Source organism: Mus caroli, chromosome 2 (genome assembly GCF_900094665.2).
Source record: "Mus caroli chromosome 2, CAROLI_EIJ_v1.1, whole genome shotgun sequence".
Classification (NCBI taxonomy): domain Eukaryota; kingdom Metazoa; phylum Chordata; class Mammalia; order Rodentia; family Muridae; genus Mus; species Mus caroli.
In genome coordinates this window covers 94,983,277-95,008,916 of record NC_034571.1, presented here as the reverse complement: position 1 = coordinate 95,008,916, position 25,640 = coordinate 94,983,277, and the positions used below count along the sequence as shown (strand labels likewise).

At 42.7% G+C, this 25,640-nt stretch overlaps 1 protein-coding gene and 1 long non-coding RNA gene across 3 annotated transcripts in view; one reads left to right on the top strand and one right to left on the bottom strand.

Annotated features, from left to right (window-relative positions):
• LOC110290133 overlaps positions 1-19,306 on the top strand; it is a 30,611-nt gene extending 11,305 nt beyond the window's left edge. The window contains exons 2-3 of the long non-coding RNA XR_003835969.1: positions 17,841-17,964; positions 19,245-19,306. This is a non-coding gene — a long non-coding RNA (uncharacterized LOC110290133). The remainder of the gene's footprint in view (positions 1-17,840; positions 17,965-19,244) is intronic.
• Traf6 (TNF receptor associated factor 6) lies at positions 1-25,640 on the bottom strand. Of its 2 annotated transcripts, XM_029474344.1 has the most exons (8): positions 25,444-25,608; positions 21,790-22,012; positions 19,273-19,584; positions 15,513-15,663; positions 13,946-14,104; positions 12,680-12,751; positions 8,226-8,303; positions 4,057-5,880 (listed from the first exon to the last, which is right to left on the bottom strand). In XM_029474344.1, exons 3-8 carry the CDS (start codon positions 19,560-19,562, stop codon positions 5,044-5,046), a joined length of 1,587 nt encoding a protein of 528 aa, XP_029330204.1. In that variant the 5' UTR covers positions 19,563-19,584; positions 21,790-22,012; positions 25,444-25,608; the 3' UTR covers positions 4,057-5,043. The 2 variants fall into 2 exon arrangements, with proteins under 2 accessions (XP_021012275.1, XP_029330204.1); XM_021156616.1 differs by lacking the exon at positions 21,790-22,012 and having other exon boundaries at positions 1-5,880; positions 25,444-25,640.

Sequence of the window (25,640 nt, the reverse complement as noted above, 5' to 3'; positions counted from 1 at the left end):
ATTTTATTATACCATTTTTCATAGTTATAAAATAAGCAGTCTCCCTAAGTCTATAAAATACCTCCAAAATTAGACCTAAGCATTAATAATGTTAAATACTTCATAATATCTAAATTTCAAATCCTAGATCCCACTTTACAGGTAGCTAAACGATCAGAAATAAAATTGAACTTAAGTGGTCAGTCAGCAATAAAGTCTGTAGGAAGCATGGAGGTCCTTGTGTTCACAGATCAGCACCAGGGGACATGGGATGTTAGGATACAGGGATGCTCTTTCCAGAGAAGGAATGTGTAACCTGTTATCCATTGAGAAGGCTGGGAAGAGAAAACTGTTCTAGCTTGGGTACCTGAGCACATCTGACCCTCTCCCTTTATAGAACCCATTATAGAAGGTGTTACCCGCATGTCATACAGCTTTGATGTGTTCATATCTAATCTTTCCTTAGCTCACTTGGCTCCTCAAAGAGATTTATGTATGCTTTATTGTAATATACACAGGCTGGGGTTAATTATCACCAAAAAAGTTTTCACCAAGGTGAGCTGGGCTTAAATATGCCAAAAATAAACCATTCAGGGTCAGACTCCTGAACTTGGAAGCAACAACAAGTACTTTGTTGCACTGAACTGAACTGCTTTCTTGCCTCCCGAGGATTACCACTTTGCTGGCTATAGAGGCTACAGAGACCCTTGCAACAATCCTGATTCCAAATTTAGTAGCTATATGTTAAATCAGTCATTTTCAGTTCCCAGGGAACATAATCCTGAAATCATATATTTAGCAAAATGTGTCTCAAATTATACCTTTACCCATGGAATTATCTCAAGTAATAAAGTAACATTCTACATAACCAGAAACTTGCAAATAAATCCTTTATAAAAACACTCCTGTAGACAAAGAAGTAAGACTAAAGTTCCTCACGACATTTCCACAAATTTTAAGTTGGCATAAAGCAGAAGCTACAAGATAAATTACAATAAAATATCACAAGTTTCCAAGGAGAACTTTATACAACTTCAAGTGGTTTAATTATTTCAGGATTGAACAGTCTTAAAGAGAAATTAGAATTTACATTATAGTAGCATTAAATCAGAGCAAACCTAATGTCACTTAAGGTCCTAGGTGGTAGGTGTTCACTGGGCTTTAAACTCACTTCCATGTTTGAGAACTGCAATAGTAAAGTCCCGGGAGAAAAGCAGAAAGAAGAACACTCTCACTTTACCAACTGACTTACATCACAAGTAGGCTACCCAGCAGCCAGTCAGCTTCCACCCTGGCTCCCATTACAGCTTGTGACTTCTGGCCAGGCCCATGCACAGTATGCTAAAAACAGGGGTTCAGCAGTGACCAGAATGGGGTCTCTGCCCTCTTCTGGAGCCTGCACTGAAGGAAATTGGGGTTTTAGGAGTCAGATGGGGCTACATTCTGAATGGCAGGTGACCAACAGGCCACCCTTTTCTTCTGTGTCAGGCAGGGCTGGGCTCCGCTGAGGATACACAGGACAGGAAAAGGAGTTCCTCTCCACATTCCACAATGTGAAAAACTACAATTCTTTTCTTTTATTATTTATTTATTTATTTTTATTTTGGGGGGTGGGGTTGAGCAGTTTAAAACATCAAAGGCACAGAGGACGCACAGAGAAATAACTAGCTTAGTTAGTCCTTTTTGAGTGACTTCAAGGCTTGTGACCGAGTGTCCCAAGTTCAGGTTGATCACATCTGGTTTCATTTTTCTGGATTCTGGGAATTGGGAAGCAACAATCCATTTCCCAGACAATCACATCAACGTTGAAACAAATGACAGTTACCCTGAGAATGCTGACATTTAAAGAGTATTTCAACAGACAACCAAGTGACTCTTGACCGCGCCCTGTTCACTCCCTCAAGGCAGCCAGCAAACGAATCACCAAACACCCCATAAAAAAATGTAACAACATTTTACGTTAAGACAATGGCGAGAATTTGAGTCAAGTCGGAAAAGATGTGTGTTAACGACAGAAAGAGAGAGAAAAGCACTTCAAAGTCTTAAGTAAGAATAACCCCGATAGTTAAAGTTAAAACGTTTTCCAGTCACATGAGAATGAAGGAAACTCTAGATAAAGCAGAAATAAGCAACTTCTCCTTAAGGAGAAGATAGTCTAATTGTACACATAATTTACATTGGTCAGACTTTGTTTGATATTGGTACAAATTCAACTTTATACTGGTCACAAAATTTACTTGTTGGAGACCATCCAACACCTGTCAGTTGATCTTCCGAGAGTGAGAGAACACCTTTTGTACTTTAATGCACTTTTCTCCTCTTCATTCTCTAGAAGAAAGCAGAATGGCTAGAGATGGTAACAGCCAAAGGACTGTAACTAACTTCCAAACTAGAACTACCATCTGGCCTGATTTCTAAGAGGGAAATATATGACTTGGGGAAAAATCTTCAATAGTAAGTTGGGCATTTTCCTAAGAAGAAACAACTTTAAATTCAGCAGTGTTCTAGATTGGTAAGAAAAGATGGCCAATGCACTCTGGACTATACGGATTCTTATAGGCCCACTGGTACAAAGAGAATGTTCAGGAGTTGGGGAAGTGGTGAAGTAAAGAAAGCAGCTTTCGAGGCTAAGACTCGATCCTGAGTTGACCTTACTAAGTGTTGACCTTGAATGTCAGCTTGATTATTTTTACTCTGCATTCGTGGCAATTGAGTAACATAAAGTAACTGGTTGGCTTATTACAAACACCAAATGCTGCAAGTTCTAAAACTACCTAAGGTGTATTCTAGCGGATGGACATTAAACTGCAGTGAACCATCCATGTTAGCAGTAGGGGCAGTCACACCTCTACGGGGAAAGCCTTTTAGTGAGTATTGTGGCTCAGCACTGGGCTTCTCAACTCGGATACTAGAAGCACCTAGTCCAACTTGCCCTATAGGAAGAACAATTTAAAGCTGGGAACAGTTTAACTTATGCAAAATAACCTTAAAAGATGTTAGAGTTTTTTTAAAACCACGGCAGGAAACGACTGTTCTTCTAATACAGATATTTTAAAAAGAGAAATCTGATTAGGAAGTTCTTAAATGTCATTTCATTTTTCAAAAAACGGAGAGGGGGTTGGGGAGTTGATATTTTTGTGGTGACATATAACATAAAAAAATTAAGAAAGGCATATAGAAAATAAGTCTTCAAATAGTTGAGTAATCTTCTTCAGGCAATTTCTAAATAAATATAGACACAGCTACTGCTTGCTTTAAAGAAACAACAAACAAGCCCACATTTATTTCTCCACTGGGAAACAAACTACAGTATAAGACCATGCAGTGCTCCTTAGGCAGAAGCAGCTACAAGCGGCTCAGGGTTGCTGGAGGCACAGCTAAGGGACACACATTTCCTGGATCCAACAGAAGAGACCTGTGATGAGCTTGTGATAATGGTAGGGGACAAGGTCTTCCCCTCACCTTTATGGGTAGGACAGAAGCAGGGGAAAAATGAAGAGGTCAAAGAGGCCCTTGCTGGCTACAGCTGAGAACCAGACTCCTTGGTGGAGGGCTCTGAGCGTTCTCTGGAAACAGGGCAGGTCTGAGCACTGCTCGGGTCTCTGGTTCAGCTGAAGACACGAATGCCTTTCTTATTACCAGAACACTTAGCTGATCTTGTGTAAACAGCAGTAGAGGACCCCCTCTGCTTCCTTACAAAGGCTCTAACTAGTCGGAGGACTCCCTGAGAACTGGACTCCAAAGTATTGTATATGTACAGGACATTAACAAATACACAGCAGCACAACTGTCACCTCTCCACATTAGGGTCACACATCAGAACCTCTACTGAGCTGGACAAAGCCACCACTCAAGCTGAGTGTCCACACAACCGTGATAGCCAACCTTGGTTTAGGCATCTCTCAGGTACCTACAATTCCCCAAGTTCCAATAAATTCTGTTTTGAGGAAATCAATATTTATTTATTTAGTTAGTTAGTTAGTTTTATGTGCACTGGTGTTTTGCCTGCATGAGTGTCTGTATGAGGGTGTCAGATGCCCTGGAACTGGAGTTACAGACTGGGGGTCCTCTGGAAGAGCAGCCAAGGCTCTTAACCACTGAGCCAATTCTCCAACCCCTTGAGAAAAATCAATTTTATTTCAATTAATCTTATAAGCTAAATCAAAAGGTAGTTAAGAGGGCTCAAGTCTCCTGGCGAGTTGCTGTCATCATCCACGAGATGCCATTTAATGGCTAGTGAGCTAAATCACTCGCTCGGGCTGGTGATTTTGTGTTTGCAAGCAACAGAAGATGTACAACAGGCTATGGAAACCAAGCTGCACTGGACAGACAAGAAAGGTCCCATGGCAGTAACACTCAGCAGTTGGCAAGCACATGACCGCGGTATTACAGACTGGTAAGAGGCTGCCTGGAGCATATTTCAAAACAGGAAAGTAGTGGGGGATGCTTGGTGTTCAGTGGACAATACATTCACACTAAGTAAGTAAGGGTTAGACCAGTCCCTGGATCCTTAGTGAACTATAGAGGAGGGAGTACTTGAGAACTTAAGCCTTCCAGGGATCATGGTTAAAGCCTCTGAAATTCACAGGAGTCAACTAAATGAGAACTTAACACCAGAGCGGTAACTTCTCTACTGGCACCAGCACAGGCAGTGGTGATTCTCATGTTTAATATAGTAATCAGTGTCCTAAAAACCCCTCAAGTTTTTAAGGCACCGGTCTTATTAAACGATTGAGCTGCAGCACACTGTCTGGCCTTTTTTACAGTAAAGTACATGGACAAAAAAGCCCATGGAAGCACAGAGAAGGGGTACCCTGACAGACAGACGAGCCACAGGCCCTTCAAATGTTGAGGCTTTGAAGATACAGGGGACATGTAGGTTCCCATGGGAACTGCCTCAGGTATTTGTTAACAGTAAGAAGTGGCTCGTGACCTCACTGATGACATCTGCTGCTAGGCTTACACCTCTCCCACTGCTTGTTTGAGCATTGCTTACTGGGGCCAGGCATGGAAGGCATGGTTTTCCCATATAGTTCCTAGTTTTTGAACACAAGTACATGGACGCTACACCCCTGCATCAGTACTTCGTGGCTGGAAACCCTCCTTCCGAAGGCCACCCATGTCAAAGCGGGTAGAGACTTCACAGCGCACTAGTAATGTATCGTCCTTAATGAAGGTTCCCTGTCTTAAGGCTTCCAGGTGCATAAAGGTTACATAGCCAAAACCTTTGGGGTTCCGTGGGATTGTGGGTCGCTGAAAGGCAAGCAGTTCTGGTTTAGCGTCCATGACCTCTTCGTGGTTTTGCCTTATAACTGCTTCAGACTGGTCAAGAATTGTAAGGCGTATTGTACCCTGGAAGGGCCAGGGGAGGTGGCTGTCATATTCTCCTTGCATTGTGTGGACAAAAAGGGATATATAGTTTGCACAGCGCTGAGCTGTTGGTAACTGAAGGTGCAGGCGCATGCACAGCTTGTACCCAGGTCTGCCTGTGTAGAATCCAGGGCTATGGATGACAACAGGTCTTTCCTCTTCTTGGGATTTCAAGTGCATCCCAAAGTTGCCAATCTTCCAAATGTAGATCCCGTTACACTGCTGTGCTTCCATTTCGGCAACCTTGTCCTCCAGGGTCCGAATGGTCCGTTTGAGCTCGCCCACGTACATACTCTGAGTTTCCATTTTGGCAGTCAGCTCCCGGATCTGATGGTCCTGTCTTACTAGGCGACTCTCCAACTGTTTGATAGTTTCCTCATAATTTGGGTCCTCTGGACGACATCCCCGGGATGGAGAGGCGGCATCGCACGGACGCAAAGCAAGGTTAACATTATGAACAGCCTGGGCCAACAGTCTCATGTGCAACTGGGTATTCTCTTGCAAGTGTCGTGCCAAGTGATTCCTCTGCATCTGAAATGAAGAAGCACAAGCCGTAAGCTAGGGACGTCACCGAGGACGAGGAAAAGGACCAGGCCAGTCAGCAAGAGGTTGGAAAAGGAGCACCACAATTTCCCTCAAATTGTTCTCACTTCTCTGTTGTCTCCTGATCCAATGAAATACTCCTCTTATTTCATTGTGCCAACTGATGAACACTCTGAGCTGTCACTCTGATGATTCTCCCTCCTACCTGTCAAAGCAGCATCTACACCACCCCCCTTTCTTTGCTGACTCAGACAACAAACACCCAGGTCTCTTTTCCGCAAGCTCCTTCTTCCTCTAATGTTTCCCTCCTCAGATTACAGTGGATAGAATCTTTGCATTCGACAAACAAGGCAAACCTCTACGGGTCATGCTTCCCTTAGCCAATATCATTGTCTTCACTTTCGTTTAAACCACCCAAGCCTGCCTGTCAAGTCTTCAGCTCGCACTTATGGTGCTGACTTCTTGCTAACTGCCATAGTCACAGTATTCTAAGATCACCAAGTCCCAAATGCTCTATGATAATCATAATTATATTACAGAAACAGAAAATACAGGTGAGTAAAAAGAAAACAGGCTACCTACTATCTGTCTTTACTAATATTTTGATACACGTCACGTTTTCCCCCTATGTACACAATACAGAATTTCCTTGTAACATTTAAATATGAGTTACCATTCTATTTTAGTTTTTAAAACTGTGAGGTATGTATTAAAAGGAGAGTGGAGAAGCAAACATGTAATTGCAACCCCAGAGAGAACGAGACCAACACACATGGAGCTTTCGGACACGTCACAGGGTGACCCTCTTTTGAGGCTACCCTGGGGACAGGGGTGGGGCTTCCCGCTCATTGCATCACTTGTTCTGAATACTGTTTGCTTCTCTTTCCTATAACACCCACCCTGTAAATACCACTTTGCCCTCTCTTACTCTCCTGAAGTAGTGTTCCAAGCCACACGTGGGCCATCCCCACTCGAATGTGCCAGCACTGAGGAGACTCAATTCCATTGAAACACCATCTCTTTCTTTGTCAGTGTCCACCTGTGTTCCCTGCTTTTATTGAAGTCTTTCCCTCTGAGCCAGTGACTAAGGCTCCAGTCATTCTGGATGTCTCGCCTTTTCTCTGCCTATCTTTATCTACTTATTTCCTATTAGACTTCCCTGTTAATATGTCTGGGCTCCTACATCTCTCTCCCCTCACTTTCATGCTGCCCTTATTTTGGGGACTGTTAGTGAAACTCCGATACTCCCTTTCCTTATTCTACTTCAGTCGTCCATGTTATTGTTGGACTGAATAACAACAACAACAACAACAACAAAACAAAAAACCCAAAAACCAAAAAAACAAACAAAAAAACAAACAAAAAAAAAAGAAAACTGCAGAACAGTAACAACAAAAAATACTTTAATAAATCACCATACTCATTCTCCCTTGTCTTTTTTAAAAAAGATTTATTTGTTTGTTTTATTTATATGAGTCCACTGTCACTGTCTTTAGACACACCAGAAGTGAGCAATCGGATCCTGATACAGATGGTTGTGAGCCACCATGTGGTTGCTGGGAATTGAACTCATAACCTCTGGAAGAGCAGTCAGTGCTCATAACCGCTGAGCCATCTCTGCAGCCCTTTCCCTTGTCTTCTTGGATTTTTTTTTTTGTAAAATTTTATTTTTATTTTAAACTATCAGTGTGCATGTGTGTCTGTGTTTGGGAATGTACACGGAAATGCAGGTACGACAGAGGCCAGAGGATCCTCTGGGGCTAGAGTTCCAGGCCACTGTGAGGCACTGGCCACTGATAGAGGCAGGTGCTAGCAACTACGGAACCATGGTCCAGGGCTGCCCTGAACATTGTTCTTCCCACCTGTTAAGATTCAGTCCAGAGCTGTTAAAATGGCACAATGGATAATGCCACCATGACTGATAGCCCTTTGTTACCAGGGAATCACATGGTAGAAGGAGAAAGGCAACTCCTATAAGCTGTCCTTTGACCTCCACATGCATGCATGGGACACACAGACCTCCATACATACTGATGTACACTCATGCACACGTGAGCACACACACACACACACACACACACACACACACACACACACACGAGAAATGAAAAAAAAAAGACATTTAATTTAGACATGTTCATTCAGGCATGCTTAAATACTTTAGTCATTGCTAAGTATCTGTATGTAATAGTATCAATATTCATAGTAATTTACACCAACGGTGTTTATATAAATGTTTTATAAAAACTTAAAATTCGTTAGTATTCTTCAGTAGGCCATAGATCTGAGTATACATTTTAAAATTCATATTCTAGCATTCAAAGAAAACGTACCTTTTCATGACAGCCAAAAACACTGAATGTGCAAGGGATTGGAGCTGTTGGGCAGTCCAGATCATAATGATTAGGCATCTGAAAATCAAAAGGAAGGCTGAAAAATGTCTTCTCCTGCATATCATGTTCTAGATAATGTCAGTACATTTAAAAGTAAATTTAACTTATACTAAGCAAAACTATATATGGCTTCTTCACAATTCTGTGAGAAATTAAATATTAACATCTTACAATATTATCCCCTAATTTACTAAACTTCATTTCTTAAAATGGATTTGTTTCTACTGTAGGGAACTGGTGCCCTCTTGTGGCATTTTTCAAGAAAACACCCTGACAATTACTGCGGTAAACCCAAAGCCCTCTCTGTGGTCTCTACCATTTAATAAGGGATGAGTCATATATTCATTAAAACCACTGAATAGATCCATTACTTCTCATCTGACAACCTTCTACAAATCATCTTATCTCTGAAACCCTAGCATATTTTGGTTCTGCTGGGGAACTTGGTCATTATATGGTAGAGACACACACATCCTGGACTGGATACAGCACACCAGCCTCAGTCTCAATTCAAGTGAAGGTTTGGTCACAGGACTGTCCTAGTTGATTTAAGAGACATGTCACTAGTCAGCACAATCCACACTGCCAGATATTTGCTATTCTGCTGGAAAGGTTCAAAAGGACTGACCCTGAGCACAGACCATGGAGGCTTTTATTAAGTGTTTAACATCTCTAGAAAAAGAACCCCAGGATTTTCTACTCCTGTGTGTTTGTTTGTTTTGTTTTGTGGTCCACGATGCCAAGTGAAGTTGTCAGTACAATGAAGCCACACTGACAGGATGGGAACAGATTGTTCTGTCATTTTCTATCCTTTGAGCTGTCAAATCTAGAGTTGATCATCATGCCACACTCGCCTGGGCGGTCACAACGACTTTCCCAGCTCTGTGATCATCAATGCTTTCAGATTTGCCAGTGTAGCCATGTTTCATTATCATGGTTAGGAAGTGAACAATGAATGGCTTTGGAGCACAGCCAGAGGACCTGGTATCTGGCTCTCTTCTCGGCACTGCGGACGTTCTTTAGAGCATCTGCTAGGACATTCATATGCACCATGGGACTTTGATTCGAGGGCTCAAAGATATCTTCTTTCAGGTGAGACACATTAAAGGAGGCCATATTTTAAAAATGGTACCAAGGGAGCCAGGTATGATGGCATAGCCTTTAATCCTAGCACTCAGAGGCAGAGGCTGGTAGATTCCCATAAATTCAAGAACAGCCTGATCTACACAGTGAGTTCCAGGCAAGCTAAGGCTAAATGGAGAGACCCTGTTTCAAAACAACAACAACAACAACAACAGCAACAACAACAACAACAACCAACAACAACAACACAACAAAACAACAAAAACAAAAACAAAAACAAATCAACCAACCAAAGACAGAAAAGGTATCATGGGGTTGGACAGGCAGCTTGCTGGGAGAGTGCACTTGCCTAGCCTGTGTGAAGCTGGATGTAAAGCCCCAGCACAGAAAGGAAAAAGAAAAGAAAGGAAAAAAAAAAAAGAAAAGATAGGGTAGAGGAAGGAGAAGGAGCAAGGAGAGGAAGGACAGAAAGAGGGAAGGAAGAAGCCTGCCCAGAAAAAGTAGGCCCAAGTTTCACTAGAAATTGAGCCATAGAGAAAAGCACCGGGGTAGCTAGGGCGCAGGGTCGGCTGACACTCGCCAGCTACCCACAACACCCGCCACAGGATCTTAAGACTTCTGGTGAGTGGAACACAGCTTCTGCTCCAATCAAATTGCGCGCGGGACCTGAGACTGCATTAGTTAGGGAAACAGAAAACCGGCCTGAGTAGGGCCACAGGCCTCTTCCGGCCTGAACAGCACCGGGGTAGCTAGAGCGCAGGGTCGGCTGACACCCGCCAGCTACCCACGACCCCCGCCACAGGATTTTGAGACTGCTGGTGAGTGGAACACAGCTTCTCCTCCAATCTTTAAACACTGACAACGACAACAACTAACCCCAGAGATTACCAGATGGCGAAAGGTAAACGTAATAATCTTACTAACAGAAACCAAGACCACTCACCATCATCAGAACCCAACACTCCCACTTCGCCCAGTCCAGGGCACCCCAACACACCGGAAAAGCTAGACACGGATCTAAAAGCATATCTCCTGATGATGGTAGAGGACTTCAAGAAGGACTTTAATAACATACTTAGAGAAATACAAAGGAACACTGGTAAACAGGTAGAAGACAGTAAAGAGGAAGCACAAAAATCCCTTAAAGAATTGCAGGAGAACACTGCTAAAGAGTTACAAATCGTTAAAGAAAAACAGGATAACATAATCAAACAGGTAGAAGTCCTTAAAGAAAAACAGGAAAACACATCCAAACAGATGATGGAAATGAACAAAACCATACTAGACCTAAAAAGGGAAGTAGACACAATAAAGAAAACCCAAAATGAGGCAACACTGGAGATAGAAACCCTAGGAAAGAAATCTGGAACCATAGATACGAGCATCAGCAACAGAATACAAGAGATGGAAGAGAGAATCTCAGGTGCAGAAGATTCCATAGAGAACATCGGCACAACAATCAAGGAAAATGTAAAATGCAAAAAGATCCTAACTCAAAACATCCAAGAAATACAGGACACAATGAGAAGACCAAACCTACGGATAATAGGAGTGGATGAGAATGAAGATTTTCAACTCAAAGGACCAGCAAACATCTTCAACAAAATTATAGAAGAAAACTTCCCAAATCTAAAGAAAGAGATGCCCATGAACATACAAGAAGCCTACAGAACTCCAAATAGACTGGACCAGAAAAGAAATACCTCCCGACACATAATAATCAGAACAACAAATGCTCTAAATAAAGATAGAATACTAAAAGCAGTAAGAGAAAAAGGCCAAGTAACATATAAAGGCAAGCCTATCAGAATTACACCAGATTTTTCACCAGAGACTATGAAAGCCAGAAGATCCTGGACGGATGTTATACAGACACTAGAAGAACACAAATTCCAGCCCAGGCTACTATACCCAGCCAAACTCTCAATTAACATAGATGGAGAAACCAAAGTATTCCACGACAAAACCAAATTCACACATTATCTCTCCACGAATCCAGCCCTTCAAAGGATAATAACAGAAAAAAACCAATACAAGGACAGGAACCACGCCCTAGAAACAACAAGAAGGTAATCCCTCAACAAACCTAAAAGAAGACAGCCACAAGAACAGAATGCCAACTTTAACAACAAAAATAACAGGAAACAACAATTACTTTTCCTTAATATCTCTTAATATCAATGGACTCAACTCCCCGATAAAAAGACATAGACTAACAAACTGGCTACACAAACAAGACCCAACATTTTGCTGCTTACAGGAAACTCATCTCAGAGAAAAAGATAGACACTACCTCAGAATGAAAGGCTGGAAAACAATTTTCCAAGCAAATGGTATGAAGAAACAAGCTGGAGTAGCCATTCTAATATCTGAAATTGAGCCATAGTTGGGGGTCGAGATGGGGTTAATGGCACAGCAAGGATCAAAGTACAACTTTTCTGATGTTTCATTTATGGCTTCTGTCAGATACAGGGATACAGTCAAGTGGCAGGTCCTGCTGCTTCTTCCTACAAGTAAGATGGTCAGTGAGTTTCCTCACTTACAGACTTGTCTGGGCACACACAGATTAATATTCATCCGTTGTGGGTAAACTCCCTAAACATTAACAGATAGCAACTGGATGGAATTCTTTTTTGATTAATAATTCTAAGAGCCTTTTCTTTCCAATTACAATCACTGCCTTCGATGATGCTCACCATGGCTCGGGGATGCTACAGGTCCTGGAAGGCCTCTGCACACTCCAGGAGCCAGCCGAGCTACTGAGCAGATGAAGTTTCTCCTGCTTCCTTGTTCTCAGCCAGTCTCTGACAAGGAGGCCCTCATTTCAGTGTAGAAATACATTCCTCTCTAAGTCTGTTTTGTCTTCAAGTTGGGGTCTTTACCTTGAATATTTTGATCTTAAAATTATCTGTTTGGTTCAGGTTTTTTTGCTCATTTCTTTGTTTGTGCCAGGGATCACACAAGCCCTGGGCACACTAGGTCAATTCTCTACTCCCCTGAGTTCCAATGGAATCCTTTTTAGTGGGGCAGGGAGGAGAAGGGTCTCTCTGTGTAGTCCTGGAACTTATTATGTGGTCAAGGCTGGCCTTGAACTCAAAAGAGATCTACCTATCTCCTGAGTGCTGAGATTAAAGGCATATACCACCTGGCTTCCCAACCAAGGGAGTATATATTATTATAATATTTTGAACAGCAGATTACCTAGACATGTACTAATTTTACCTTATTAATTTAAATTGTCAATTTAAAAAACTTAGCAGTTGTTTAAGCACTTAAGGAAATGGTGATTTGCAAAAGAGATTCATTCCTACCTGTTCTCTGATGAGGATTGTACCACAGTATTCACAGATGATATTTGCCAGAGGACAGCTTTGATCATGGATCTAAGTTGTAAGAGGGAATTAAGAAATGTATGAGAAAATCTGAAAAAGTAAAAAGACTGATTTTTATAGATAGTCATTTTTTCACCATGAGCAAGTGAAGGAAGGGCCTTTGCTTATGTATGGTTAAAATGTGAGGCTTTTGCTAGTGAGACTCAGTCTTCAGAGGTCTTCAAAGAATGTGTCAGCGTACACAACAGAGTTAGCTCGGTCCTTGTTACCTCACAGCAGTACCCCTGGTTAGCACACAGTGCACTTGCTGATGTTGGGATTCTCCAAAGGCATCAGTTTTAGCAGCAGCACAACAAGTTAATTACAATTGTTTTCAGTGAGTTAGAGCAAAAGAACAAACAGGCTTTGGTGCCTGAGTTCTCAGAAGGGTGAGCCCCATTTTCTAGAACCCAGTAACGTTGGTCTACTTGATATGCTGAGAAATCGGTAACTTTCCTCACAAGTTCACCCACTGTGTTCAGGTTGAGAAAGGCACCAATTTGTTCCAATTATGAATGAGATTTTACATATTTAGTAGCAAGTTGGCTGAATTTTGACTATTTTATCAGCATACGAAATAGAAAACGCTCAATTTCCCGAGGAACAATTTAGAAGGATAAAATTTTAAGGAAATAACCGAGTGCAAGGATTTCGATGTCAGCCCAACCCAACACTGTTAGGATGAAACCGATTGGCCTCCTTCCATCCCAGGAGAATGAAAACCGCTCCACCAGCACGAGGCTGCCGGGGAACCATACTGTTCTATACTGAGGAGTGAACGGAGCACCGACTTGGCACCAGTGGAACACACTTTGCTGTATTTAATGAAGTCTTTCTTACAGATGCAAAAGCTCACACTCTTTGTGAAACAAGTCTGTGGAAATCTTACACAGCAATCACACTACTTGTTTGTCTATGACGAATCCTTCATTAAAGTTCAGACAGGGAAGTAAGCCAGCAGCTGCCTTTGCTGGCAGCTGTGTTCACCGTTTACTCTCAGTAACGAGTAAAATGCTTTGTAAGGCTATGCAAATACCAACTCCACACTTACGGACTGTGAGTGCCTTGAAACTGCATTCCTTTCTTAAAAGTTAGTTTTTAAAAACTGATAATATAAATTCATTTTTGTAGTTACATCCTTATGTACTGCTAACTCTTTCAAGTATGCACTTAAAAAGCAATGAACAGATTTAAATTAGCACATACCTCTTTCTCTTCATATGCCATGGACACAGCACAGTTTACACAAGAAACCTGCCTCCTGGGACAATCCTCAATAATGTGTGTATTAACCTGGCACTTTTGGAAAGGACGTTGGCACTGGGGACAATTCACTAGAGCAAATTCACAATGTACTTGATGATCCTGTATAAAGCATAATAATTGATTAGCATTTGAAAACCCTAAAAATTTTTTCTAAAGGTAATCTCTTCTAATAAAACATTTTTTTCTTTCAGAATTAGTTTTAACTGTCAAGTAGATATAACTTAAGTCATCTCAAGAACAAAATCTCACTTGAGGGACTGTCTTGACTATTAACTGATGTGGGAGGACCCAGCCCACTGAGGATGGCACCATTCCTTGGACAGGTGGTCCTGGGCTAGATAAGAAAGCTGGCTGAGCAAAGGCCTGTAAGCTAGCCAGCAGACTTCCTCAATAACAGGTTATGATCTGGAATTCTAAGTCAAGCAAACCCTTTCCTACCCTAAACTGCTTTCAGTCAGAGTAATCACAGCAACAGAAACCAAGTAAGAACAGGAACTGAAGCCCACGTTCTCTAGCCATACACAGTCTGAAGGTCTTAATGAAAATTTTCAATTAATTATTGTGGATGTCAAGTTTATCAAAAAGAATGTGAAGTGTCAAATTTATACTTCCAGTTAGGGAAGTTTTAGAAAGAAGTTAGATTTTAAACTGTGCTGAAAAGGTCACTCCCACAAAAAGGGTTGAAGAGATGGCTCAGTGACTAAAAGTGACTCTTGCTCTCCAAGAGGATCGGAATTTTGTTCTCAGCACCCACACTGGGCTGTTAACAACTGTCTGTAACTGCAGGGCTTCCAGTACCTCTTCTGGCCTCCACTGGCACTGCACACACGCAAACATGCACATAAGTGCACGTGCACACAAATGAACAAATCTTTTTTTTTTATAAAAGAGAAAGAGCTAAATAAGAGTAATGGACTTCAAATATGCCCTAAACATTTATTTCAAATAGAATATTATCCATATTTGATTTCTGGTTAAAAAAACAACAACAAAGAATTGATTTACCTTAATTAAAAAGAAAATTATCTCATTGCTTCAGTTAGTTTTAACTATATAAATATTTAGTGAATAGTACTATGTGCAGTTTAGAAACACAGAAAGTGTGAGGTTGTCATACTTCCTGCATAACACAGAAACAGAAAGAAACAAGATGCTGAGATGATGGCTAGAAGACATTTTTATTTAAAAAAAATTCAAAATTAGAGAAATAAAGTTATGGGAATAAAATATAATTCTTGCAATTAAGGAACTCTTCAACAGTTACACTGTAGATGGCCTGATCTGAAAGCTTACAAGAACACAAGACTTATTTTTATTGCTGGGACAAAGTTGAAACAGAAAAAAAATTTTTTTCCCTAAGTTTTTGCATTTAATGATGAAAAGATTGTTAGTATTTGGCAAGAACCTGTTAGCCAATTCCTATAGTCTACAAAACACAGGTAACAGAACAAAGGCTTTATGCTCTAGAGACGACATTGCGACAACAGCTAGAAAATACCCTTAATACCTCGAGATGTCTCAGTTCCATCTTTTGCAAACAGCCTTTATTTGGGCACTTTACCGTCAGGGAAAGAATCTCTCGCTTTGCAAAATTGTCAGGAAACAGTTGATTTTCCAGCAGTATTTCATTGTCAACTGGGCACTTGTGACCTGCATCCCTAAAAGAATTAGGGAACTTAGAGTTAGTAGCCTGAATCGTCCACATGGAAACTAGCTGGCTCTCCATCTGAAACAACAGAATGCATTACGTGGCACAGTAACACCAGAATGATGCGGACTATAGAGTGTAGCTGGCCTTTGCTACTCTGTAGGTTCTCCTTTTTTCCAACCTTTATCCCTGTTTTACCCCCTCTTACTAGATAGGAGAGAAAGGATAGGGAGGCGCAGAGAAAAATCTCTTGTGTACTGTATGGTTGCATCACTTGTTAATAAAAACCCTAGGACCAATAGGAAAGGGTAGAACTGAAGGTGGGCATCCACTAGGTAGAAAGGATTCTGGGATAGAGCCAAGCATGGGAGGACTGGCCCTGGAACATGGACGAGGTCAGAAGCATGGGAAGTGAGCAGAGGTAACAAGCCATGTGGCAGAACTTAGATTAGAATAAATGGGATATTAAGTTATGATCTAAACGGGGAACAGCCAAAGCTTATGGCTGAGGTATCTATAAATATATTTGAGTCACAGAGTCGTCATTCTGGGAACACGAGGACAGGAGGAAAAACTCAGGATTTTACAAAGTCAAGGTGAAGGAGAGGAAAGGGGGGGAGTGACCCCTGAATCTAATTTCTTTCCTTTTGTTTCTTCTTTGAGCACAACCATTAACAAACTGCAACCAATCCCCATGAACGACCAACCACCACCCGCTCTACCTCTCCCATATATCCTCTGAAAAAGTCCCCAGCGTGCCCAATGTCACACAATCGCAGAAAGTATCTGCAGTTGGCAAAAGCACGCCTCTGCTAGAGCAGGAGGCAAATCACAGTCAGCTGCTGTGGACAGTCCCAAGTCTCCCCCAAACCCCAGACCGGGGATTAAAGCAAAAGCACATTCCCATAATATTTCTGTGTGGCCAGGATTCTCACTAAAGTAAAGTTGATGAATTCATTTGTGAAATAAATATAAGCTAGCACCACGCTGCCTATCTGAGGAAGCCAACAGGTTGTAGATTGTGACATCGGCTCCAGTTAGACAATGCACAAAACATTGAATAAAATAGTTTGGTTGACATAAAAATGAAGTGAAGAAACATTCGTTCAACACTGCTTTTGCTGCTCCAACAGGACATGGCGTCTGCTCTCAAGCAGCACAGAACCAATCAAAGTGAAGTACAGAGATTTATCTTTCCAGGGCCTGCCTAAGACTATAGAATGCATGCCAGGGGTGGGATCTCTGTGCACTCAGGGCCAGCCTGGGCTACCCAGGGAGCTCCTGGACGACCCGGTCTACATATTCAGTCTGAAAACAGAAACATAATAAACCATCAGATTCTTTTAAAACACGGAAAGTCAGGAGCATATCTGTAAAACATCCACATCTAAGAGAAAGTAAGAACTTTATAAAGGAAGCCTACAGCTATCACCCATAGCTTTAAATAATCCAAGAAAATGAAATTAGACAAAGAGCTGTTTTGATTTCTTGAATGGCAGTGAATGATGCCTTTTTAGAAGCTGTTCTTAAGGGCACTGAGGTGGTAATACACAGCCACTTCTAACTTTGAAGAAAACGGGGCAATAAAGCCTCAGACATCCTTTTGTGGAATTTGTCTCTTTCATATCACTGTCCTACAACTTCCGAAATCTTTTGCTACAAAGACTTCTAAAGTAACCAGCCACTTTCCTGGACACTCGGTAAAACAGTGCACAGTTCTACCTATAAGAAATCAGCATGTCACATGTGCTATCATTTTCACCTAATTTAAAAAACATATACAGGAGGATGAGCCTAAAGCCTGATCTGCCCCAGGAGACACCAAGACCTCACATGCTGGACTGAAGTGAACACATAGCAGGACACAACCAATGGCCTAACAGGGAGAGGACATTCTGCCACAATAAAGGATTATCTGGCCTCAAATATTAACAGTGCCATGGCTGGAAAACAAACACACAAATAAATAACCCTATCTCCTAAAGCTCTTACTAATTTAATGGGAATACATTTCTCCTTAACTGAAGAGATGTGTTGCTCCCCTATATTTAATTCAAGCTCCAGGTATGGATATGGTCACCTGAATTTCAGGTACAGAAATTGAGAGATAAAAATGTATAGACCACCGAGCAGCCCAAGATGGCCTTAGCCTACTTAGGGATCATTTCACTTTGTTTTCTAATGCAGCAATGCTCGAAGCAGAGGTTGGAGATGTGATTGGCACTACACGAGGGCTCTGACCTCCTCAGTGGATTAATCCATTTGTGGATCACAGACTGTTGGTCAGTGTGGAGGTAACAGAGCCTAGGAGGTGAGACCTAGTTGACCCAAAGGACGATCTTTTTCTCTTGTATAGTTTAATCCACTTAAAACAGTCACTTAGTAAGCGCCTACTGTGGGGAAGGGGCTGATCTTGTAACTAGAGAAAACCAATATAACAACCTAAGGATCTACTTTCCAGTTGTACAGGCAAACAAAACACATTGATTACAAGGTATCTAAGGGCAAAAGTGCCAGGGGGAACATGAGAAAAGTATAATGTGGTAAGGAAGATGTGGTGTGCTGGAAGGCAGGTAGGGTTGTGACTTGCCATGGTACAGAGTAGCCAGGACACCTATCAGTGTGTTCCAGCTCACAAGGTAGCCCTGTGCCCAACGTGTACAATGGGCAGCACGAAGAAAGGGATGGAAGGAGCATGAGCCCTGGGAGAGGGCAGAAAATGAAACGCATGGATTTTACTCTCAGATAATCCATGAAGGCTGTTCTGAGCCAAGGAGATGACATTTGCCTTGTACACCAGGGCCAATCTGGCTTCTGTAATGCGACTGGAAGAGGGCAAGGCTAGGAGGAGGGAGGCCTGTGAGAGCTGATGTCAGGCAGCACACTAATGTATGGCTGGGTGAGGAGGGTGAGGTCGTAGCAGAAAAAAGGGATTAGATTATGGAAATGCTGGTCATTTTACAGTTTCTCACAGACAGGAGGCAACAGAATTTACCACATCTAATAAAAGAATATATAATCGCTCACAGAATCAGCATTCCTCATCTGGTTGGGCTTCTCAGAGAGTGGTTCTCAACCTCCCTAATGCTGAGACTCTTTAATACAGTCAGTTCCTTGTGTTCTGGTGACCCCCGTGCCCACAAAATTACTTCTGGTGCTACTTCAAAACTGTAATTTTGCTATTGTTATGAACTATAATGTAAATATCTGACATGCAGAATATCTGATCTGCAACCCCTCTGAAAGGGTTGTCTGGCTTCCAAAGGGGTTGCAATCATATAGGCTGAGAACCACTGCACCAGTAGCCGAGTTTAAGGCAAATTAGAAATATTACTTTCATGAAACATAGAATCCTCTCCTAGTCTGCAATAGAACTGCTTGAGGCAGAAGTCGCTATGTACTTTGCAGTTTTCCTGGAGGCTGGGTGGGAAGACACAGAAGCCTCAGTTCATACCGGTAGTACAAACTGGGATAGGACCCCAACTGCCTCAGGTTTCTGTCCATTCTGCTGTGTTCCTGACCAGTGTTTTCTGTCTGCCTATTCTTGGGATGGCCTGTTTCTAACATGCTCTTTACATTTGGTTGCTGTAGGGCACCATGCTTTCTTAAAATCAAATACCTTATGGATTTGATGATGCAGGCTTTGCAGAACCTGTGGCCACATGGTGTTTGCACTGCTTCCCGTAAAGCCATCAAGCAGATGGGGCACTCATACTTGCTCTCCAGAGGTGGGTCAAACTCCACATCGTAGCCCTGGATCTCCTCCATGAAGGAGCTGGAGAGGTTCCCGGTGTTGGCACTCACGCTGTCATCTTTCACTGCAGCGCTGCAGGAGGCGGCCATGGCAGCGCAGCAGTCACTGGACGACTGGCTGGACCCGCAGCTGTTCTCACAGTTTAAGAGACTCATAGTAGCTTTGTTGTCAGTCGATCTTCAAACACAGCAACAAGAAAAACAATGACAAAACGCTTTAGCATGCAAATATACCGTTTAATATAGCCACCTCATAGTTCACCATCATGTTTCAATGTTATTTACAAAATAGCTTTAAGTGTTTTGAGCTTTATTGCATGACTACAACTTCATGGTAAATTATCTCTTTCCCTCCTTCAAGATGTTTATGAATCACCTATGCAGACTACAAAGATGACTACGTAGATCCTTCAAGGAAAGTTTGTGGTCTATTGCAGCAACAGAAGGTTGAACAGTGAAGCACTTCAAATATAATACCTTCCTCTGTCATCGGTTTACAGGGACTGAGATTACTGTCCTGCCCAGCCCTTAGCCAAAGATTTTCCACACAACAGTCGATGTTTACTAGACATCTACTGAGATGTGGCTGCAAGCTGAGCCTTTAGCTGCTGAGCTACCTCTCCAGCCCTGAGCCAGTTCTTTATATCACTGAAGGTCCTTTAGGGGCTCTGAACTGAAGGGACCGGTACAGACGGCAGGGAGCCAAGTGACCACACACCAGTCAGTTGTGGGAATGTGACCCGGGCAACTAGCTGGAACCACTGGCAACTTACTTTTTCTGTATCTAAAATGCCATGTGGATTTCTAAATGCCCAGTCAGGTGATTTCTATTCTATAGAAAGAGCGGAATTTAAAAGTGTACGCTTGTCTCCCTCTGCCTTCAGCCAGGTCAGATGTTGTATTACTAATGACTGGAAAAACATGTGAGGTCTCTTTGCCTATGGAAAGCCAGGGGCAGATGGATGCCTTCAAATTCTAAACTGCTATCTTACATACGTGACCAACCATGTCTTTAGCTTAGCTAATTATCTTTGAGGAAAATCCCTAACATAAACTCTAATTCTTGAAGCAGAATTCAAACCTCTAGTCAATATGGCAGACAATTACCTCCATGCCTGTCTATACAAAAATTCTTTCTTCCACTATGCCAAATGGAGGATTAAACAGCAGCTACCAGATCCCTGAGATGGCTCAGTGGGTAAAGATGCTTGCCTCGAAACCTGACCACCTGAGTTCAATCCCTGGAACCCACAAGTTGTCCTCGGACCTCCATACATATGACATCTACCCCCCTCTCACCCAGCAATACATAAATGTATTAAATAACAAAACCCCCTAACAATAATAATAAAAAGAAAGAAATTCTTAGTTGGGTCTAGTGGGGACAGGTCTATTATCCCAACTTCTAGGGAACCTGAGCCAGGGGAACAGAGAATTCTAGACAAGCCTAGACAACATAGTGAGACCCTGCTTCAAAACAGTCAAAAGGAGGCTAGTGAAACGGCCCAGAGGTAGGCCTCGCCTGCAATGTGAGGCTCTAGGTTCAATCTCCTGAACTGGAAATAAAGATGGGTGCTCATGGCTCTCCACCACTAACAACGTACACCTTCCTATAAGCTGCAAGTCTTTCGATCCCTATCTGATAGGCACCTACAAAGAAGCAGAAGGGGCTGAAGGTTGGCTCAGTGGTTAAGAGCTCCTGCTCTTCCAGGAGACCTGAGTTTCATACCTTCATCCATGTTGGGTGGCTAACAGCCACTTGTGACTCTGACTCAAAGGGAACTGGCATTTATAAGCACCTGAACTCACATGTATGTAAACACACATACAAATAATTAAAAATAAAATAAATCTTAAACAAACAAACAAACAAAACCACAAAACCAAAGCCTAAAGGTGGCAGTGCTCTGGCTGCATGGGCAGTACTGTGGCGCAGCACAGAGCTCAGGCTAGGCTGGACAGCCTGGTAGGCCTTTCTCAGTCACTTGGTCAGTACTTGGACAGAGTGCATAATCCTTTTCTGCGTTAGTTTCCTCTCTTGTTCCACCTGAGAGTTCCTGCAAGGATTACATATGTTAATAGGCACTCAGCACTGAGAGCTGTACCTGACAATCAGAACAAGTTATTATTTTCAGACATTTTACCCAGTACAGTTCTCACTTAGCAGAGTGAAAACCATGGAGCTTAAAACATGCCAGAGGTCATCAGCACAGTAACAGAGTTCCATCAAACCCAAAGTCTACCTGACCGCAGAGCCTAGGCACCTAGGCACCACATTGTGTGTATCTGGGTTTTGACAAAAAAAAAAAAAAATCTAAGATTTATTTCTTTTAAATGTTGTCCAGCATTATTATATTGAGTTGATATAACTCCAATGACTCACCAGTGATTTCACACTATTTTAACTTTATTTTTGATGTAAGTTTTAAAAGTTGAAATTATCTCCCAAAGCCTTGCCATTTCTAATGTGAGCTTCTAGGAAAGGCTGCTTCACACTCGGGGACAGGAAGGAATGAGAGACCGTGACATACAGCAGAACTGGGCATTGCATGGGCATACACTCATCCAAAGACTTGAGTGTAGAATCCTCTTTACTGCCTTCATATCTGAGGACAAAATAGAGTTATGCCATAGAGTTATGGATTATATCCTTTGTTATGTTCCTTTTCATGCACACTCTTGTATCTGTTTCCTTACCCATGGTTTCTAGTCATAGACACAGAATTGCTGGGTGAAAGGGCATGTAAATTCTAAAGATTTCTGATACATGATGTTGCTTAGCCAATGTATATCAAAGACTTTCTAATCTTCACTCCCACAGTGCATATATAAGAATGTCCATTTAATATAACTTTGATAACAATACAGTTAAACTCTTAACTTTGTAACTATTTTGTTTTGCTTAGTAAAGCTACTTCTGAGACATTTACATTTGTAACTAAGCTGCACAGCACATATTCATATGTGTTGGCCATATGACAGCATGAATGAACTTTCTGTCTTCCTTTCCTGCCAAATGGTTAATTTAAAATTCAGCTTACAGACAGTCTCTATACTGCTTTCTTGCTGTTCAGGTCAAGATTTGACTGTCATCTGATTTAAAGAGAACTTTTATGAACCACATATTTCTAGGAAAACATGCCTAACAGCAACAATTTCCACTGAAGGAGTGCACTTACCCTCTCCTTCCCCAACAGGGTTTCTCTGTGCAGTCCTAGCTGTCCTGGAACTCATTCTGTACACCAGGCTAGCCTCAAACTCAGAGAGATCCACTTGCTTCTGCCTCCAGTGCTGGGATTAAAGGCGTGAGCTACCATACCGGGCTGTAAGTGCACTCTGAAAAAACATAGACAAGCAGGAGGCAGTGGTGGCTCACAAGTTTAATCCCAGCACTGGAGAGACAGAGGCAGTCAAATTTCTGAGTTTGAGGTCAGCCTGGTCTATAGAGAGGTTCCAGGACAGCCAGGGCTACACAGAGAAACCCTGTCTCAAAAACAAACAAAGCCAACCCAAAACCTATACAAGCATTCATGGACCAAGGAGTGGCAAGATCACAGGAAGGTGTGACGGGGACCGCTGTCTTCTGGGACTCACACGCCTACTGTATTCTTAGCTCTCTCAGTAGCTATCATTACCTGCTCAGGATCCCTCCTTGGGAGCTGCTGAGACACCCCAGCAGCTAAGAACAACTGTAGCTCTTCCAGAAGACCCAAGTTTCCATGAAAGCATCCATGTCAGAAGGCTTATTACCAACTATCCCTTCAGCTCCAAGGGATCTGACACCTTCTGGTTTTCGTGGGCTACACTCATGAGGCATACACACACACACACACACACACACACACACACACACACCCCTACACAAATAAACATAAATAAATCAATTGAAAGGATAAAGATTCTCTCCTTAATACTGCCAAGTTGGGGAACATCTTCAGGGGTTGGGGAAGAGCTCACTAAGTCCCGCCTTTCTCTGAGGTCTTATTGGCTGTCTTCATTAACGAGAAGAAGGAGGACTGAGCGGACACAGTTACAGAGGTAAGGACATAAGGTAAGAACAGTGTGTGTAGAAACATTATGCTCTGGGGAGTCCCTTTATGAGATGCTACAAAATTGGGATCCAAAGTCACTAAAATAAGTTCATATGTTTTGGTATAAATATTTCTCACAGCTTTTTAAAAAAGAGCTTGTTTAGGTGGCTCTCTCCATGAACAGAAGGGGCAGAATGAAATTCAAGTCTTTCTTTAATCTGGTCCTTCATGACTGCAGTTGTTTGCCCCTTACAATCTAGTAAGGCAGGCTTTAACGAAACGCCGTGGAGGTAACCGTTACCAACCTATCTCAACTACACAGTGCATTAAAAAGAAAATCAGCCTTGTCAGAAGCCTTGGCTTCTATCTACAGATCTCTATCTAGGTAGAGTTTATAATTCAGAGACAATGCTGTCAAATGCCCTGCCTACACATTCTAAGTCAGCTGGAGTGCATATATAAATAACATATAACTCATAAATCAAAACTATGTAGGAGAAAATACAATACTGACAAGTTACCTTTAATTCTTTACTATAACGGGCTCACTAGATGGGGCCCACCGATCGTCCTGTGACCTCCATAGGCAAGCCTATGGAAGAAGGCCTACACACACACACACACACACACACACACACACACTAAATAATTATGTAATAATAATAATAATAATAAAGAAACCCAAACTTTACTAACAGCAACTATTTACCAAATACTTAAAAATCCATTCTTAAAATACAAAGACCCGAAAATGTGTTACAATGGTTAAGAAATAATACAAACATTCGATTGATGTAATTTACCTTTGAACTCAAATTCAAGGATCTTTTCCTTACTCAGAGATTGTTTGCTTCTCTAAAACCCAAGAATTTGGACCCTCTCTTATACAAGTCAAGTGACCAAAATCGACGAGGAGCAGATATCAAGAAAAACAGGGCTATAATACTGAAATAGTATATACAGGGCATCAAGGCTGAAACGCAAATATGATTCTTGTATCCATCATGTGGCTAAGCCACTGGTTCAAACACTTTCCTCGAGTCACATGACACCTCTTTACCCTCCACCTCAAAAACCAAAGAGAGCTCTCCCCACCCCGGCATCCTCAAAGGAGGTATAAAATGCCAGCAGCTCAAGTCTCAAAGCCTATATATACTTCGGCTGTGACAAGTTGTTCTCGTTTCTAGACGTGTGTCGCAGGCTAGCCGACTACTCTCAGAAAACAAGCAAATCCTATACATCCAAGCGGTAGGTGCTTTCTGTTCACACACAAAGACAATCTAAGTCTCATCCGGAGTTCCCCTGAAGCCAAATACTAGGAACAGCTTTAGCAACACGGCGTCTGGAACAATCCAGAGAGCGCAGGGGTGGGGAGGTCACTGGTGTCAGCGTACTTTTTTTTTTTTTTTTTTTAAACTTGCTGCTTAGGTTAGAACCGCTCTCGAATTTAAAAGGGCACACAAAAAGTTTTCCCCCTGCACTCTGGGAGTTTGAAGGGATTTTTTCTTTTCTTTTCTTTTTAATTTAAGCTGGAAGGGACGGGAAAACCCAGCAGGCGATTTCCTTCCCCGGAAAGGGGAAAACACCAGGTGAGGAAGAGAAGGGCTGGGGAGAGGGATGCCGTGCCGGAAGGCGACAGAAACGCCAGGAGAGGCTCCTAAACCAGGGGCGGGTTCAGGACCTGTGGGGCTAGAGCAGGGGAGACCCGCAGTCCCGGGGAGGGCACGGAGGGCGCCTCCGGCTCGTGGGAGGACTGCGGGCGCATCCTGTACCTGTCAGGCGACAGGGACAGAGGTGGCTTTGTGCTGAGACAGGGGGTCCCAGGGCTACCCAGACGAGAGGGGACAGGGGGCGGAGTTCCGGACCCAAGGGAGGACGTGGGGATGGCCAGTCCTGTCTGTGGGAAGCGAGGGCTCGCGGCGACAGGTCCCTGTTCCGTGGGGAACCGGGGGCGACTCTCCCGGGCCCGCGGCCGCCGGAACTCTAGTTCGAAGCCTCTCACTCACCGATCGTATACGCTGCGACTTCACAACCAACTGGGAAGGCTCCCCCGGGCTGCGCCGCGTCGCCTACATACACGGCATTCCGAGACCAAGTGGCTCCGACGCCAAACTCCCGGTTCGTGGGCCGCGGCTGCTGCGTCCGCCGACGGCCGGAGCCTCAGCCCCAGCCGCGGCCGCCGCTGCTTCCGCCTTCTCAGCTC

Coding starts and splice junctions, on each gene's coding strand:
- Traf6 (XM_021156616.1), bottom strand. CDS start 19,562: ATGAGTCTCTTAAACTGTGAGAACAGCTGCGGGTCCAGCCAGTCGTCC. Junction 8,304..12,679: donor CAATCCTCATCAGAGAACAG/GTAGGAATGAAT, acceptor TTTGATTTTCAG/ATGCCTAATCATTATGATCT. Junction 5,881..8,225: donor TTTTTGGCTGTCATGAAAAG/GTACGTTTTCTT, acceptor TCTTCATTTCAG/ATGCAGAGGAATCACTTGGC.